At 44.1% G+C, this 17,003-nt stretch overlaps 1 protein-coding gene across 1 annotated transcript in view; it reads left to right on the top strand.

Annotated features, from left to right (window-relative positions):
• LOC108506836 (mitogen-activated protein kinase kinase kinase MLT-like) overlaps window positions 1-16,400 on the top strand; it is a 19,140-nt gene extending 2,740 nt beyond the window's left edge. Inside the window, exons 2-7 of the mRNA XM_017834223.1 lie at window positions 1,113-1,187; window positions 2,172-2,322; window positions 7,239-7,710; window positions 10,704-10,817; window positions 10,951-11,152; window positions 15,474-16,400. Coding sequence (XP_017689712.1) covers window positions 1,113-1,187; window positions 2,172-2,322; window positions 7,239-7,710; window positions 10,704-10,710 — 705 coding nt within the window. The 3' untranslated portion in view covers window positions 10,711-10,817; window positions 10,951-11,152; window positions 15,474-16,400. The remainder of the gene's footprint in view (window positions 1-1,112; window positions 1,188-2,171; window positions 2,323-7,238; window positions 7,711-10,703; window positions 10,818-10,950; window positions 11,153-15,473) is intronic.
• The last annotated feature ends 603 nt before the right edge of the window (window positions 16,401-17,003 follow it).

Genomic DNA, 17,003 nt, shown 5'->3' with positions numbered 1-17,003 from the left:
TTTTTTTCTCCCTCTCTTTTTTTTTTTTTTTTTGACATGGTTTTAGAACTTTTGCATGCTTCTAAAACTCTCTTTCCTGCAACAATGGGTTGCAAAGACTGAAACCTATTGCAGACAGTACACCACTGAACATCTGCAATTCAGTGTCACTAGGCATTTTACCTTGTTTCAGAACCTCCCTGTAAATATTTACCAGCAAATGCTTAGACCGCTTTTTCCTAAGCAGCAGAAGTTTTGTTAATGCAAAAAGCATTCTGGTAGCTGTCTTTTTAATTTTTTTGGTTTTATTAATATGCTCCGCTTGGTAATAACTAGCAAAATAAATTTCTAACTGAAAAAATATACAGCTTGATTACCAATTATGCTGCTCTAGGTGCGCTGGTAAAAACACCCAAACTCTTGAATGCTTTTAACTGTGACTTTTTGGGGTAAAACTGGGGGGGGGAAACCTTTGGTTATTTTTTCTCAAGGAAAAAAATGAAAAGCAGATTGTCAACAGTCAGAATTTTAAGGGAAATGTGATATAGGTATATTTGCCAACAGGGATTATAATATTTAATTCATTCTAATACTATTTTAATTGTTAGTGATTTCTGGAACAACACTTGTGATTTTTTTATTATTATGATTGGTTTTGTTATTATTAGTTTTCTGTTTAATGTTAATCTCAGACATTTCAATTTTTCCTTAAAAAAAGACTTAAATAAACTAACAACTAGATACAGTAACATTAATGTTCCACATATTTCAACATTTTTAATTTTGTCAAGGAATATCTCTGAGAATCTCTAGGTATTTGTTCTTGCTGGCCTCTGTAAATCTAGAAAAAAAACCCCTGTACATGCATAAAATTGAAAAAAGGTTTATGCCCCCATGAAAACATTCCACATTGTCTTACCTACTGCCTGTTACGTATGGAAATCTCTTCTCAGTTTCCTTTTGTAAGCAAGGAAGTAAATATTTCCAAAATACATTACTTTATCTCATAAAATTTTAATAGCAGTATGTTAATGGATGAAAAGAGGCAAATGTTGGAAATATCTTTGGGGTGTTTCAAAAACAAGGCAGGAGATGAAAAGCACCTTATAAATCTTCTACCATGTTTTTTTCAGCCACCGTTTGTAATGGAGAAATGGATTGTGGGGATAGAAGAACACCAGTCTGTAGAATGTGTTGTTACATATGAGGTAAGCTCTAAGAAACAAATAAAATTGTTATCCAAGATAAAACCTACGCAGGAGGTGTGGAAATAGCATCCTCTGGCTTTGTTATATCCTATAATCAAGTCTCAGCTGCCTGCAATTAATTGTACAATCGAAAGTTCAGAGCAAAAGCTGAATGAAGTTTACAGAGACAATGGCCTCAGACTGCTGCCTGGGATGGCTCTTCTTCTCAAGGAGGAAAGCTCTTTTTTCTTGAAGTGTAATGGTCAGTGTTGTTTGCATTACTTGAAGAGGCTGGTTTTTATCTTTTCAGTGAAGTGCTAATTAGGAGAGCAGAGAAGCAACAGGAGAAGAGAGAAAACGAGAAATCAAGAGTATAGTAAGATAAAATAAAGTCTGGAATACTTTTTGATATGATAGAAATTAGCTGTTGTTAAAAGGGTTTACAGTTACTTACAGGTGTGTTTTTATAAAGACCAATGCTGTGCGTCAGAAGGAGGCTAATAATTGAGATTCCAGCTCTGTCCTGAACAAGTATTCAGGCAGTGATGGAGAAACATGGAAATCCTGGACCTTAACAGGTCCAAATTGTTGTCCTTAACAACAAACTGAAGAGTTTGGTACTCCCTGAAAATTTTGTTGGGGGTTCCCCTGCAAAAATACCTGCTTAGTCCTCCCTCTTTTAGCAGGGCACATTTGATGTTCACATTAATAGAACTAGTAAAATGTATTTTTGTGTTTGTAGAGGAAGGCCTTCAGATCTTTCCTCCACATGGTACAAGAATTGAAACAGTTATTCTCTACCATATTTTTAGCAAAATCACGAAGTACCAGCCAAAATTATATAGAGTCTAAAAATACTTGAGAACTGGCTAAATGGTTTTGCAAAACAGATTCTTTATTGAAAGCACTGCTGCTGCCCAGGCACTCATGGATGTTCCCTCCTAGGAGAGCTTAGTGTGTTGTATGTTGTTATGTCCTCACATGTGTTGTGTCCTTCCTGAGCAGAGTGATGTTAGAGCTCCCAAAAGCACCAGGCACATCCAAGCTATCTGCTGGAGCAAGGTGAAAGCACAGGACGAGGTTGAGACAGTACAGCTCATGATACAGACCTCGGTCCCCAACTCGGAGGGGAATTCGCGGAGCAGATCTGACTCAGGTAAGTCAGTACATCCAAACTTTATTGTTGACATGAGCAGGGCATAAGTGAGGAGAACAGCAAAAAGTCAATACCATTCCTGTGCTCCAACAACAGAGCATGTCTTTCAGCATCAGCTGCCATTGTGGTCCCTGTGATGCCTTTGTAGATGCATGCATCCTGGCATGTCGACTTAGCTTGAAGGCTAAACTTTAAGTACTAACTTGTTCTATATCTCAGTGTGATTTCATAGAATTACAGAATGGTTTGGGTTGGAAGAGACCTTAAAGATCATCTAGTACCAACCTTCCTTGCATGGGTAGGGACACCTTTCACTAGGCCAGGTTGCTCAAAGCCCCATCCAACCTGGCCTTGAACACTTCCAGGGATGGGACATCCATAACTTTTCTGGGCAGCCTGTTCCAATGCCTCACCACCCTCACAGTAAAGAATTTCTTCCTATTATCTAATCTAAACCTATCCTCCTTCAGTTTGAAGCCATTTCTCCTTGTCCTGTCACCACGTGTCCTTGTGAAAAGTTTCTCTACATCTTTCTTGTAGGCTCCCTTCCAGTACGGGAAGGCTGCAATTAGATCATCAAGAAGCCTTCTTTTCTCCAGACTGAACAATCCCAATTCTTTTAGCCTTTCCTCTCAGGCCCTCCTCTGGACTTGTTCCAACAGGCCAGTGTCCTTCCTATGCTGGGTACCGCAAACCTGGATGCAGCACTCCAGGTGGGGTCTCACAAGAGCAGAGTAGAGGGGCAGAATCACCTCCCTCAGTCTGCTGACCACACTGCTTTTGATGCAGCCCAGGACATGTTTGGCTTTCTTGGCTGCAAGTGCACACTGGTGGCTTGTGTCCAGCCTCTCATCCACCAACACCCCGAAGTCCTTCTCAGCAGGGCTGCTCTCAATCTGTTCATCCCCAAGACTGTATTGATGCCTCAATCCAGGTGCAGTACTTTGCACTTGGTCTTGTTAAACCTCATGAGATTCCCATGGCCCCACTTCTTGAGCTTTTCCAGGTCCCTCTGGATGGCATCCCATCCTTCAGGCATGTCAACTGCAGGTGTCACCTGCAAATTTGCAGAGGGTGCACTTGATCCCTTTGTCTGTGTCATTACTGAAGATATTAAATAACACTGGTCCCAGTATGGACCCCTACAGGACATCACTTGTCACTGATGTCCATTGAAACTATGAGCTGTTGACTACTACCATCTGGATGCAACCATTCAGCCAATTCCTTATCTACCTGAGAGTCCACCCATCGAATCCATCTCTCTCCAATTTATAGAGAAGGATGTTGTGGGGGACCATGTTAAAGGCTTTACAGAAGTCCAGATAAATGACATCTGTAGCCCTTCCCTTGTCCACTAATGTAAAGATCAGGAAGCATTTTGCTCCCCCAGTCCTCATCCTGCTGTCAGTCCACTCAAGAGGCATGGGAAGAGAGGTTGACACTGAAGACTGAGGCAAAAAAGTTGTTGAGTACCTCAGCCTTCTCCTCATCTGTTATTATCAGTTTTCCAGTGTTGTTTATCAGGGGAGTACACCTTCTTTGACCTTCCTTTTTTTGTTAACATAGCTGTGGAAGCCCTTCTTGTTACTCTTTGCGTCCCTTGCCAGGTTCAATTCCAGCTTTGCCTTGGCCTTCCTCACAGCATCCCTACACAACCGAACTTAATCTCTCTACTCTTTCTGCTTCTTGTGCATTTTCTTCTTTCCCTTTAGTTTGACCAGTAGTTCCCTACTCAGACACGCCAGTCTTCTACCTTCCTTGCCCAGTTTCTTGTTCCTGGGGAACTCTTGTACTCTGTGGAAGACTTCCTTAAAGAGCTGTCAGCTCTGTTCCACTCCCTTATCCCCAAGAGTTTCTATTGACTATCTCCTTGAAGAGCTGGAAGTCTGCTTTCCTGAAGTTCAGGAGCCTAACTTTACTGTTTACCTGACTGATATCCCTCAGGACTGCAAACTCCACCAGTGCATGGTCACTGCAGCCCAGGCTGCCTCCAATCTTGATGCCTCCAATTAACTTGCTTACGTTGGTGACCATCAGATCCATTATTGCATCCCCTCTGGTAGGACTGTCTATTACCCGTGTGCCTCTGTAGGAAGCATTCTGGAAGCAGTCCATGGAGGTAAGCTACAAATCTTTTGTCTGCTATAGTCACTTGCAGTTGCACATCAACAGCAGACATAGAGGTCGGGTCCTTCTGCTCCAACCCTGGAATGCTTCACATCTTCCAGTAGTAAGCAGCCTTAAATTCTAGTACTTTTTCAACTCTGTCATTGGGTCAGCTTTGGTTCAACCTTTTGATCCCCTCCAGTGTATAAGGTTATTGGGAGAGGTGTTTCTGCCTGTGGTCCAGGCTTCTTCCACTCTCTGGGATACGCATACACATCCACAGTAGCCTTTTCATGATAGCAGGCCTCTCTTCACCATAGTCTGCTTGTGGGATTGGGGATCAGCTAGCAGATCTGCCCTTCTGCAAAATCTGCCCCTCTTCACGAAGAGAAGCAAGTACTCAGCTTTGTGGAGCCAAGTGTATTGGCATAGCAAAAGGATTTGGACTAAATTACGGCACCCACACAAAGTGTGCAGGGCCTTGGGTGAAGATTAGTTTCTTAACCAGGATGTTAGGAAGGCATCTGCTGTTAAAGGAGACAATCTCATGCATCTCTACCCAACTCTACCCTGTATATGTTGGGAATAATGGAGTTTTCCACAGCTGTTTTGAGAACTTGGAGAGCCAATGCTTTCATCAGCTTTTTACCTGGCTTTCTCTCCCTGCAACCCAAACTCAATAGAAATGCTTTGGCCAGCTCTTCCCTCCTGCCCTTACCCACTCAGCACACAGGCAGCTTTGCACAGATGTTATGTTTGGATAAAGGGTACCTCCTGTAAGAGATGTGGCTAGTGCTGACACATACTGAGATTGTAGCCTCAGAAGCTGCAGGTTTAAAATGCCAGGTTTAAAAAAAAATCACCAAATCCAAGCACAAAGGTAAGGGTAATACCTGTCTAATAGGGTAAAATAACAAGCAATGAAGGTACTACCTATGTGGGCTACACACAGAGCATTTAATTCAGTGTACAGAGTTGGTGGCTCAGCGACCATGTGAGGAAGAAGCCCCCCAGCCCATGAGAGGCAGTTCCACAGGGCACACTGGCAGATCCTTGCTGGGCAGCTGGTTCCTGAGCTGGCAACCATGGTTGGCTATGAGGAGCAAGGACTGAACAGCCTCAAGGGAGCCCCTTGTTCAGGACAGCATTGACACTGGTCCCATGGGGCATGTGATGGCCACCCAAGTATTGATAACAAATGAAGACCCAAACTTGAATCCTGAGCCTGCTGCTTCCAGGTTTATGAGATCTGTGACTTACATCCACAGTCTTCATAGGAGGGCATTGGGAAATGGCAGAGGAGATAGTGTCTATCAAGTACGTTTCAGCATGCAGGTTTCTTTTGAAACCATGAGTTTTTAAGATGTTAAGAAGCAAGTAGGCAACTCCCATCTGTCTTTCTGTGAAAGAAGGTTCATCTCAGTGCAGATGGAGCTGTCTGCAGTGTTGGTGTCACACTCACACTATGACATGAAAGACAGTTTCCTTTTGACATATTTGACATTAAGTTGAAGTGATTTAAATCTCTTTAGATTCAAACAAAGTCTGGGGAAAGGAGGAATGAAAGACATCATCCATTACATTTTTAACAGGAGCGATCCTAACGAGGACAGAGCCACTACACAGCTCCCACAAAACTCCCCATGGTCAATGCAGCATTCCACTAGAGACAGCGAGGGTTATGCTTTCCTATTGGAATGATATTAGTGATATTTAAGGACAAATCATTCAAACCTCTCTAGAGCAAAATAATTTTAGCTGCTCCCCGTGGGTTTTTGGCCAGAGCTGTGGCCTTTTATAAGAGGAATTCCTGGTCTCTGCTCTACCCACAAAGTAGCAAACCAGGCAGCCTTTGCAGTTCAAATGGAAAATTTACTACTACTGTATTTGCTAAAGGCTTTCATGGAAACCACAGGACTGACTTTCAAAACCACTTCAGTCTGATCTCTCAGAGCGACGACTTTTGTTACAACCCCAGGGCTGTCACAGTAGGTGTAGAGGGAACTGTAATACCCTGAGTTGTTCACAGTTAAGCACTGTCTGAGCTATCCTGGCTGAAGTCTGCCGCCTCACTGGCTTTTCCACATTCAGAGATGATTTTTTGCATCCATCATGAAGCCGAATGCAAAGTGGTTTGACTTCTGAATTTGTAGTAACAATAACAACTGAAGTAGTTCTGGTTGTTGTGGTGTGTAGCAGTTTGAAAAGAAATTGGAGCAAGAAGAGATAAATCTGGCTGCTACAACTGAGGTTTGCACTGGGTCTGCTCTGCCTCCTCTCTGTGCTGAGCTGCAAACAGTATCACTGTGCTGGATAGGAGAGATGAAGGTGGAAGGTGATGCTGCAGCGGTGCTGGTACCTTGGGATGCCTGCTCTATGCCTGCTCTGGAAGTCTCCAGGTTCTTTTGTAAAGAAAGCCGTGTAGAAATCTGCTGAGGTTGCCAAGAGCATCACAGTATATGTTTAAACCCATATTAGGTTAAAAACATCGGGAGGGGGAACCCACCTGAACAGCCAAATGGATGGTTCAGTAAGTATCTTCTAGTCTAAGTTCCATAATCTGCACTGGCATCAGAAATACTTGTATCACTTGCTATTTTAAAAGTCCAAAATTATGTTCAACCATAACACTGAACATACTCAAACGTAGGACCATTTGCTTCAAGGCTGGGAGGGAAAGGGTGGTTTGAGATATATTGAGGTTCTTGTGAGAGAAACCCTCGTACTAACCTCATACCTTTGGTAAACCTGAGAGCGGTTTTCCACCAATTTACAGAAAGCTGACTTTGTTTCCATTTCCCTGCCAGGCATTGACAGTCAGTGGATGCAGACACTGCGCATGCATCAGATAGCAAAAGCCGTTTCTCACCAGCACAGCCACCCCCACAGCCCGACCACAGTCACCCACTACCTGCCCTACCTTCACAGCCAAGACTCCTATGCTGCAGCCGTCAGAAGGACACCCGCTCCTGTCAGTCACCAGTTCACATCCATCAGCCACTCCAGGAACTCTTCTCCTATCTCGCACAGTTTGATGAGAAACCTCTCGAATCTGCATCTGAACTCAAAAGGCAGCAGTGCCTCCAGCACAGCCTCAGACACCGCTTCAGAGAGGGACAGGTCTGCTGGCAAAGGCAGAAACACCCCACACAGCGGTAACTCCCGCAGCTCCTCGGGCGGGCGGCGCAGTGGGACCAGCTCCCCAGTGCCCCCCCGACACTTGGGAAGACCCAGCAGGACTTCTTTGCCAGTGGCCCCTCCGGCCTCCCAGCACCGCAGGTACCCCCACACCTCTCCGCAGCCCACGGCCATCCCTGGCATGCCCCCACAGGGTGAGAGCGAGCCCAGGAGGGGCGAAGGGGAGAGCAGAGCCAGCGAGGGCGGGTGGATAAAGGTGCAGCACTCGAGGAAGCCCTACAGGCAGGCTGCTGGCAAGCCAGGGAAGGAGAGGACCAGGGGGAGCTGGCGGGGCCGGAGGATGTTCTGAGAGAGGAATTTGGCCCTTTATGTAACTGAATGTTCAACCTAAAGAAGATGCGCCTGCTCCTCTTTAATTTGCTGCACTGAAACCGGTACCCACCTGGCCCAGGGCCTGCCACTGGACAGGGAGAGCTTTCCCTCTCCTCCTGTCACTGTCAGCACCAAGGGATTTCATTTGGTTTTCTCCCCTCTGTTTGGCTGCTCATGTTCTCAGCTGACTGGATATCCACTTACTTGCTTAATATTTCTATAATAAAATCAGTAAGGCACAGCCAAGTGCCACAACGAAAGGCTCTCTGTTTCATCCTTAGGGAAGAAGTTGTGCTGTTACCCCTCCCCTAACCTCACTTCTGCCTCCAGATGCCAAGTCCAGCTCTGAGCAGGATCTCCTCACCCCTTGTCTGGTCTGCTTTTGCCAGGGCTATAGGAAAAGATAATAGTCTGAAAAAAAGGAATACAGGGACATTTTACTGCAAGTCCACTTCAGTAGCTTTACTTCTCCACTTTCAGCTTGCCATCCCTCTCAGGAATTTCTTACTTTGCTCCTGATTAAAAGCCCCAACACTAGCTACCCACCACCACTGAGCACACTCTGCCACATACACAGTTGTCATAATCAGGAGTATCAAAACCTAGGCTTCATTCTTTTGGGAAAAAATAATAAAAATAGAGTGAGAAAAAGACATTGCCTTTATCACAGTTACAGCTAACCCCACTGAGGTCTATGATAATGTTTATCCCTGGGCAGCTGGCATTTTTTAATTGAATTTTTAAATGTGGCCAGACTGTGTTGCTTTTGTCTTTCAGTCTTCAGGTAGTAAAGACAAGGTCAGCAAAGTTTCTGATTAATGTGGTCTTTAGCTCTGCTGAGAACAAAGACGCAGCTTAGACTCAGTTGGCGCCAGAAAGTTTCTTCATGGCCTTTTCACTCCACGTTGATTTCACACAATTAAAAAGGAGGAAAAAAAGTTTGGGTTTCACAAGATGCAAGAGAGAAAAAAAGGAAGAAACAGATAAAGGAAGCTGAACCCAAAGCAATGCATGGTACCCTCTGAAAGCCAAGAAACTGTAAATTAGAGATGCCTTTGAACAAGGTGCTACCTACCATCCGTCCCAGGTGGTACTTGCTGGCACACAGTTGTGAGCAATGCTGGCAAAGCTGCTGGCACATCACCCACTCAGGGTGAGGGAGCTGTCGTCATAGCCCTGTCACTGCACATTTGAAAGGACATGTAGATTCCCTGCTCCACACAAAGGTCACTCCTGGGGTACATGCAGCTCTCCTCCCTCTGATTGCCACCAGCCCCAGTGAGGACTGAGCCCTGTGGTGAGTTTCCAATACCTACTAGAGTGAACTGGGACTTACATTTCATGAATTTAGGACACAGTCCACCAAAAACAATGGAACAGGACACAAGTGATACCAGGTGTCAGGAATTGGAGCTCTGTCATTCAAGCACCTTTTCCTCTGACAGCAGTTAAGAGCAGAACAAACAGAAGCTTTACCTTAAAGTGAATTCGGTTGCACCAGAAGCCCTGTGGTAACAAAGTTTGCCGCTTTCCTGTGGCTTCAAACTGGTTGAAAGCTAGTTAGTAATCCATCTTCTGGCCCTGGTTTACTGAGCCTGCCAACTAATCTGGGGGATGTGGACAAATTAGCACTGGATGTTACTCTGTCACAAGTTAGCAGGGGACTGGGATTTTATCTAGATTGGTGATCCTTCCCTGACATTTCTTACCGTGATCAAAATGGGCTGGAGGATACCAACTAATAGTAACTGCACCTGAGAGTTCTTGCTAGAAATGTACTCGTGTTATTAAAATTTGCATATGCATCTCATAATTCACAGTTGGGCCTGCACAAGTCCTGAGAAAGAAATTGCAAGAGTTTGGAAGGGTACCTTTCTCTTCTAGGGTGATCAGTAGTTGTACAAGCCTGAGATACTGTGGACTGGTGGTGGCAATTTAAGATTTATCAGCTGCCTGTGATTGTTTGTCAAGATGTCCAGCAGGATTCCTCTACTGTTTGCAAGCAATTTAATGCCTTGCCTAATTTTAATCTGCAATGTACTGTTTGTCCACATCTGTTGTATTACAGTGTTCATTAGCATTTAAAGAAGGAATGGATGGTATTGATCATGCCTGTTAAAATTAAACAATCATACATTAGTGGCTGATTAGAAATCCTTTTGCTGCACCAGCATTGCTGGTTAAAGCCACAGTCAGTGAACTTGTCAAAAAAAAAAGTCTCAGCAAGATCTAGTTTTCCATCTTGTTTTTGTCACTCTTAATGTGGCTACTCCCTATCTTGGTGCTAATTAATTATAAATAAAAATGTGCTTACATTTTCACCCCCCAGTACTTTATGAAGCTGAGCTATTTTTGTTCATGTTTTGCCAACATGCACCTAGAAGACCATGCACAGCAAGGTCAAAAAACCAGACTGTCTTGGGCAACAACACTGCAGCAAATTCTCTTTGGAAAGGAGCCATGCTATGTTTACTTAGGGTTTTCTTAGAAGTCTGTTAAAGCCAGTCATATTTAAGTACCAGTATATCTAGATTTGCACACTAGGAACTGGACACGCTGCCCTCCATCCACACACGTATCCTTGGCAGTACTACGACTGCTACATCCTCCCTCCATGTGACTCTGCAAGTGGCACAAAATATCACTGCTGTAGAACTGCCCCTCTCTTTTCTGGCTTTCCTTTCTCTTGGTCTTCATTTCTACCTGCATGGATGTTGATGTTTTCTTAATCCCCAAAAGGTACCTGCATTTTCCTTTTCCAGGGTTTAAAAGGCTCTGAATTATAAGAAGCCAGCTCTGAGACGGCTGCTGGAATGGATGATGAAAAACAGCAGAGAGCTCATGAAGGCAAATTCAGAACTGGACATCCAAAGTGAGTGAGTATTTGCATCCAATGGAGAGAATGTTTACAAAATCAAATACAAACCTTCCTTCCTTCCTTCTTCTCTCCCTCCCTCCCTTTTCCTTCCTTTTTTTTCCTTTTTTTTTGGTCTTTCCTATATACCTAAGGATGTCTTAAAAAAAAAAGAAAAACAGGAGGACGATGGAGAGCAGACATTTACCACTAAGGTCAGCAATCATTCTTCTTTAGCTCAGCAAGGTGTCCCCGAGCTGGGTCTGATCCTGGTGGATGTTGTCTTCCTAAGTACACAAGTTTCCCCAGCAGCACTGGTGTACCTGCCACTACCATCAGAAGGACTGGCTGTAAGAGGTGAGTGTCCTGGGAACCTGCTCCATAGAGGGACTGACAGCTAGACCAGCAGCCTGTCGTGGTGCTGCACAGGGAAGGGGCCAAGCAACTGCACTCTCAGGGCACTTGTTCCCTGTGTCTTGCAGGTCAGAGACATGTGCTGTGAACCAGCTGCCAATTCAAGTGCCTGTGGAACCCTGCTCCTAAATGTAGTGGGCAGCACGTGAATGTGAGACTCCTTGGAGCAAAAACATTGCCCAGACCTGCGAACACAGGCTGCTTTTGTTCACATACAGCCAGGGCACGAGGGGCTGCCCACATGCAACCTGCTCGAGAGCCAAAGGTCTTTCTGAAAGGGGGAGAGCTGCTCAGAGGGCTTCTGTAGCAGGTCATCTGCCTGAGTTGGAAGAGCAAATTCACAGAAGTTTGATTGTCACAGAGGTGACAGCCCACTGAACTGTCGAAGGGGCCCCAAAATCATAAACAACTCCAGGCTGTTCCTCACCCTAACCCCTTGTGACATGAGCAGACTGTCAATCCATCTCAGGGCAGTGGAGCTGCAGGGGTTGCTTTTTATGGCCTGGGCAGGAATTTCCCCCAGCTCAGTGTTTGATTTGGGCAGCACTGTAATCTCTTTCTCTTCCAACATTTCTAGTTCTTACTTTGGCCTCATATTGATTTCGACAGACATACCAAAATGTAATGCCTGCACTGCGCTTGTCAGGAAGATAAATAGAAGTAATGATCAGAGAGGGGAGATGAGATGGCCATCTGACCCCTTTTCACTGGGGAACGCAGCTGCCAGGATTTCAGCCTGTCCAACTGCTGCCATGGCTCCCTGTACCTCTGTGCTGGGGGAAATCTGGTCATACTGCCTGGGTGGGATGGGATGACTGTGGGGCCTGCTTATCCTCCGCTGATGTTGCTGAGACCTACCTTCAGCAGGGGGAATGCCAGCAGCCCCTCTGTCTCCCCATCTACACCTAGATCTCAGTGATGCCGTGCCAGTGGACAAAACACTGCTATGCTCCCAGGAATGGTGGGTCTCAGGGCTAGGTTTCACAGGCGGTGTTGCTGCTGGTTGGTTTATTTCCATGAAATGCTAGAGAAAGTAAATCCAGTTCCTGTTCAGCTGGGAGGGGAGAGTACCCCTTTGTGCCTCCCCCCAGTGCTGCCATGGCTGAGCTAATTCCCCATGAGAACCTGCTTTCTTGCTGGCATCAGTGTGAAATGTGGATGGGTGTTTTTGGACATTGTTTACTTTTTAAAGAAAGTATTTGCTACTGCAGTTTTGCTCTATCTTACCTGCTCCCACTGATTATTTTCTAGCAGTTGGCCTTGTCTGACAGAATGCTGACCACAATCTGTCAACTTGCTGAGCTGATTTAAGGAGCAGAGGTTGCTTAAACTCTCTGTCCTTCCTCACTCAGAGCAATAGCCCCCAGGCAGGGCACCCCTCACCTCTGTCCTCCTCTCTAGCTCAGCCCATGCTACTGAGGATCAAACTCCATGTATTTCAAGACTTCCTATAACTTGCAAGCTTGCTGCCAAGAACACTGGACTGGGCATCAACTATATGCAATTGATTTTTTTGATTGTGCTATAGAATGCACTTTGACATAACAATAATAATTATAATTATTACTTTAGGCTGGGAAAGACGGGCAGTGGCTTATGAAACTGTGGCAAAACCCCAAACTAAGAGACCCCCTGACATCTAATGTCACTAAAATGGAACCAAATAGCTGTGCTACCTCTGAAAATTACATCTGACAGAATTATTTTCTGTATGTGTCCACCATAGAAGGGTTTTTACACAATATTCTTATCTAATGAATTGCCAAAGCGTAGCAGTTCGAGCTAGTTTGTTGCAAGAAGTTAGAGGTTAGAGAGGAGAAGTCTATTACAGCAATAATACTAATAAGGGTCTGCCAAGATCACACTTGAGTACATGTAAATACAGGGCATTTGAGATTAACATCTCAGAGGACAGAGGAATGGTGCTGAGAGGCAGTGACCGATTGGGAAAAATGAGAGCTGGGGCTAGAGGGTGCAGCCTTTCCCTGCAGCTCCCACTCCAGCACCACTACACTCCCCCCAGCGCACAGCAGCTGCAGCCCACTGCTCCTGCCTCTGCCACCCCCTGCCCGAGGGTCGGAGCCTCTTCCAGGAAATTTCATGAGGCGGTTTGGCAGGTTCTGACGGGCGGCAGGCGTGAACCCTGCGCTATGTGGAATGAAGTGGCTTAATATATCTGGGCCTCAACATATACACTTGGCAAGCAAGGTGAGGGCTTCCTGCAGCAGAGAGGGCATTTCCCTCATGCTATGAAAAAATCCAAGGGCCTGAAAACTTGAGATGTGCCCTGGGGACTCTGTGGCAGGTAGTAGCAAGCCTTGAGGGAGGCTTTCTACCTGCCCCTCCCACTTTGTTCCTTCTGAGAGAGCTGCCAGGAGAGTGATCCCTGGGGAGAAGGTCGTGCCACCGCTTGTCCCCCCACTCCCCCCACTCCCACCCTCTCCCAGCAACCACATTTTGTTGAGGGCTGGTGGAGGCGATGCAAATCAACATTTCCAAAGCGTCAGTGGCAAAGCTTGTATAACAGGCAAAAAACCTAGACTACAGTAAGTATTTTTGATTATTTTCTGATAGCCTCCTGTTTCCCACAGCTATACATTTGCAGAATATGTTGTGATTTCTTTATGATATTACTAAATGTAATTTGTGTTTTCAAAGGGAATTATAAATCAAAAACAATGAAAGGGCTGGAATCCCGAGCTTTTAAAAGTGCCCACTGCATATCAACAACAGCTACTTTTGATCAACATTTTTTGCTATGCGTTTTGTGGAATGACTACAGGATACTCAAATGAGCATTATAATTAAACTCCCACAATGTGCATCATAATTCTCTGGGCTCCAAATGATCTGCTACAACTTATACTTGGAATAATCATTAAGGTTTCTATTGAAACTGACCACATTTCATCCATTCTCTTAGTGCACTGAGGAATACAGTATCAATCACACTTTTTCTCTCACTGAACTGTATTATTCCTCTAGTTTTCCTACTCTTACTTTTTCATTTTTATGGTCTTGCCAGTGTCAAAGAAACATAGTATCAAATAGTATCAGACATGACCACCTTCAATTCAACATGCAGGATGCATTTGCACTCAGCCTTTACTAATAAGGAAGTTACAGCAAAGCACAAGGAGATAAAAATCTGACAAATTAAAAGAAGAAAATCTATTTCTCCTTGGAGAGACAAAAAAGGGAAAAATACACTAATTGCATTGGGGAGGTATTTTGTGGAGCTGGTACAATTGGTCTTACTATAAACTGATTTGTTTACTATATAAACTGATTGTACACTATAAATATTTAAATTTAATTTATTTTACAAAATCTGATTTTACCTATCAGAGCAGAGTGTTGAAGTATTTACATTAAAAAGGTACTCCATAAAAATTCACATCCAGCAAACATGTAGACATCTAACTATAATTAAATCTTCAAAAGTGGCCATCCTCCTGCTTCTGTATAAGAACAAGTGTGTCCTTTCTGGGTTGCAATCAATAGCAGGTTACCTGATTATACACCTTATTATGTCTTGTATAGCAGTGTGAGCCACTGGAGGGTGACATGTGAACAAGTAGATATGCCTGATCAGATCTTTTCAAGAAACACACCTTACAGGAGAGAGAAAAACAATTAGTGTGTGTTATAGGTTACCGATTTACAATTTACGTCATACATCAATGTCTGATTATTTTAATGCAAAATGTTTTTAGCTTCATTTTATTGCACTAATGGTTTCAATAACACACTATAATTTGCTCAGATAGAGCAATTGAAGAGGTGATTGGACAGCTCTTACAGAAATTTTTAATTACTGTCATTAGTGGCTGCAATCTTATTCTTTTCTATGGAGCTAAGATACAGGTTATTGCATTGTGCCACAAGTGCTCTGCGGCCAGGAGAATCCAAACTCTCTCTTTCCTCTGAAATGCTTCTTCTATAAATATGTGCCTGTGCAAGTCTCATCACAATAATTACTAGCATCACACAAACATTAACTAATGTACCCAGATGCTCTTTTAGGCAGGTGTAGTGGTACATCCCCACCCTTGGGCCGTGCTATGATCTCTGAAATACTCATTAGGCCTCAGCCTTGACGAACAGCAACTGGGCTTAGCTTCTGTTGAGCTTGTCAGAAACCCTGTCTGCTCCCAGGAGCTTATGCTATCTAGTGAGCTCCGAGTTTTTAAAGAACAGACTTGAAAAATGACTTTTCTTGCCTGAATAACAACCCAACTGAAATAATATTTTTTGTTGTCAGACTTGCAAAGAAAAGTACTGACCCAAATTGAGGCCAGGATGAAAAATTACTATGATTAAAGCCAACTGTCTTGCAACCCTATAAACAGCAGTCCTAAGTGAGACTCTTTGAGCCCTCCTGGACCACAGTGGGCTGCGACCAGCATGTCCCTCTGAGTGAGATGCCTCTCAGAGCCAGAGTACGCTCAAGTTTGCTGTACTTGGAGGACCACCACCGAACACCAACAATGGAGCCTGGGCTGACACCCCCACTCCTCAAGGCTCAACCTATTGAGAAGATGCACAGGCATCTGAAATGAGTACTTCACTAAATTCGAGGGGAATTTTTCAAGTGTATGTACAAACCTTGTACATACATTTAGGTCTGTGTGTGTGTGTGTGAATATGCTATAGCAAATGTATGAATGTTGCTCTCCTAGATTCTTAAGTATTTTAGATTCATAAGGAAGTTAGGCCTATAATTGAGTTGCTGTTGTGCTATAGAAAATTCTGTAAGAATCTTTTGTCAAATTGTGTACATTAAGCTATCAATTAAGTGCTGTTAAGTTTAAGTGCTTTTAAAAACTTTTAGGCCTAAACCATTGTTCAAGTCTGGGGCTAAGTTTGTCAAGGAGGTCAAACTACTCTGAACCTTGTGACTCAACGGGAACGTCTCCCTTATTCCTTTTTATCCTTAGCCTTTCTCATCCTTAGCCTTTTTCCATGTAGATAATTTTTGGTTGATTTTAGTTTTAGATTGATTGATGTTAGATTTCAGTACAATTTTTCTCTGTGTCCTTTAACCATCAAGTAAGTAGAAGATTGCCAATGAACTTTGTTATGCTTTCACTTTTGTATTAAACCTGCTTTTGCCGATACCTTTGCCGGTGATTCTCTGAGTATCCTAAAACACTCATTCACGACAGCAGGTAAAAATGTACTGCTCCAATTTGAAAAAAAAAAAAAAGGGGGAGAGAAGTATAAAGTGTGTTGTCCATAGTTAAGATAGGAAGTGTGTAGGAGAGCCAGGGATGGGGCAGCAGGAGTCCTGCCTTCAGAGAGAAAAGCTGTGTTACAATGCCAACAGCCAAAATCTGCGGGGTGACATGGAGGAGAGCGCTTGTCCTTCGTCCCAGCAGACCAAAGGTCACATTTATTTTTTCTGACGATGGAGCTATTGTTGGAGCTCCATGTTCTTGCTACTGCTTGAAGCTCCTAATATGTTAACAACTTTGATTCCCCCACATGGATGCAGAAACTGTTGCACACTCAATCTACTGCATGTCTCTCTGTAATTTCAGCCCATTCCCTTAGCACATCTTCCAAGGGCCGCTACCATGCACAGACAACTCATTTCAAGGACAGATGAGAACTTTACAGGCTATTTTCTTGGAAACACCTCATAAAATACTCTAGATGATCTTTGCTGGCACGTGAGCCCTGAGGAGTGAGCTCCCTGGCAGCACCGGACAGGCCATGCAGGCCCCAGACTGGGGACTGAACAAGCAGAGATGTTTTCTTCTACTCACATTAGCCTAATTTAAGTGTGGCT

Source organism: Lepidothrix coronata, unplaced genomic scaffold (genome assembly GCF_001604755.1).
Source record: "Lepidothrix coronata isolate B3197 unplaced genomic scaffold, Lepidothrix_coronata-1.0 Scaffold7, whole genome shotgun sequence".
NCBI classification, from domain to species: Eukaryota; Metazoa; Chordata; class Aves; order Passeriformes; family Pipridae; genus Lepidothrix; species Lepidothrix coronata.
The sequence above is the reverse complement of the archived record's forward strand: the minus strand, read 5'-3'. Positions and strand labels throughout refer to the sequence as shown.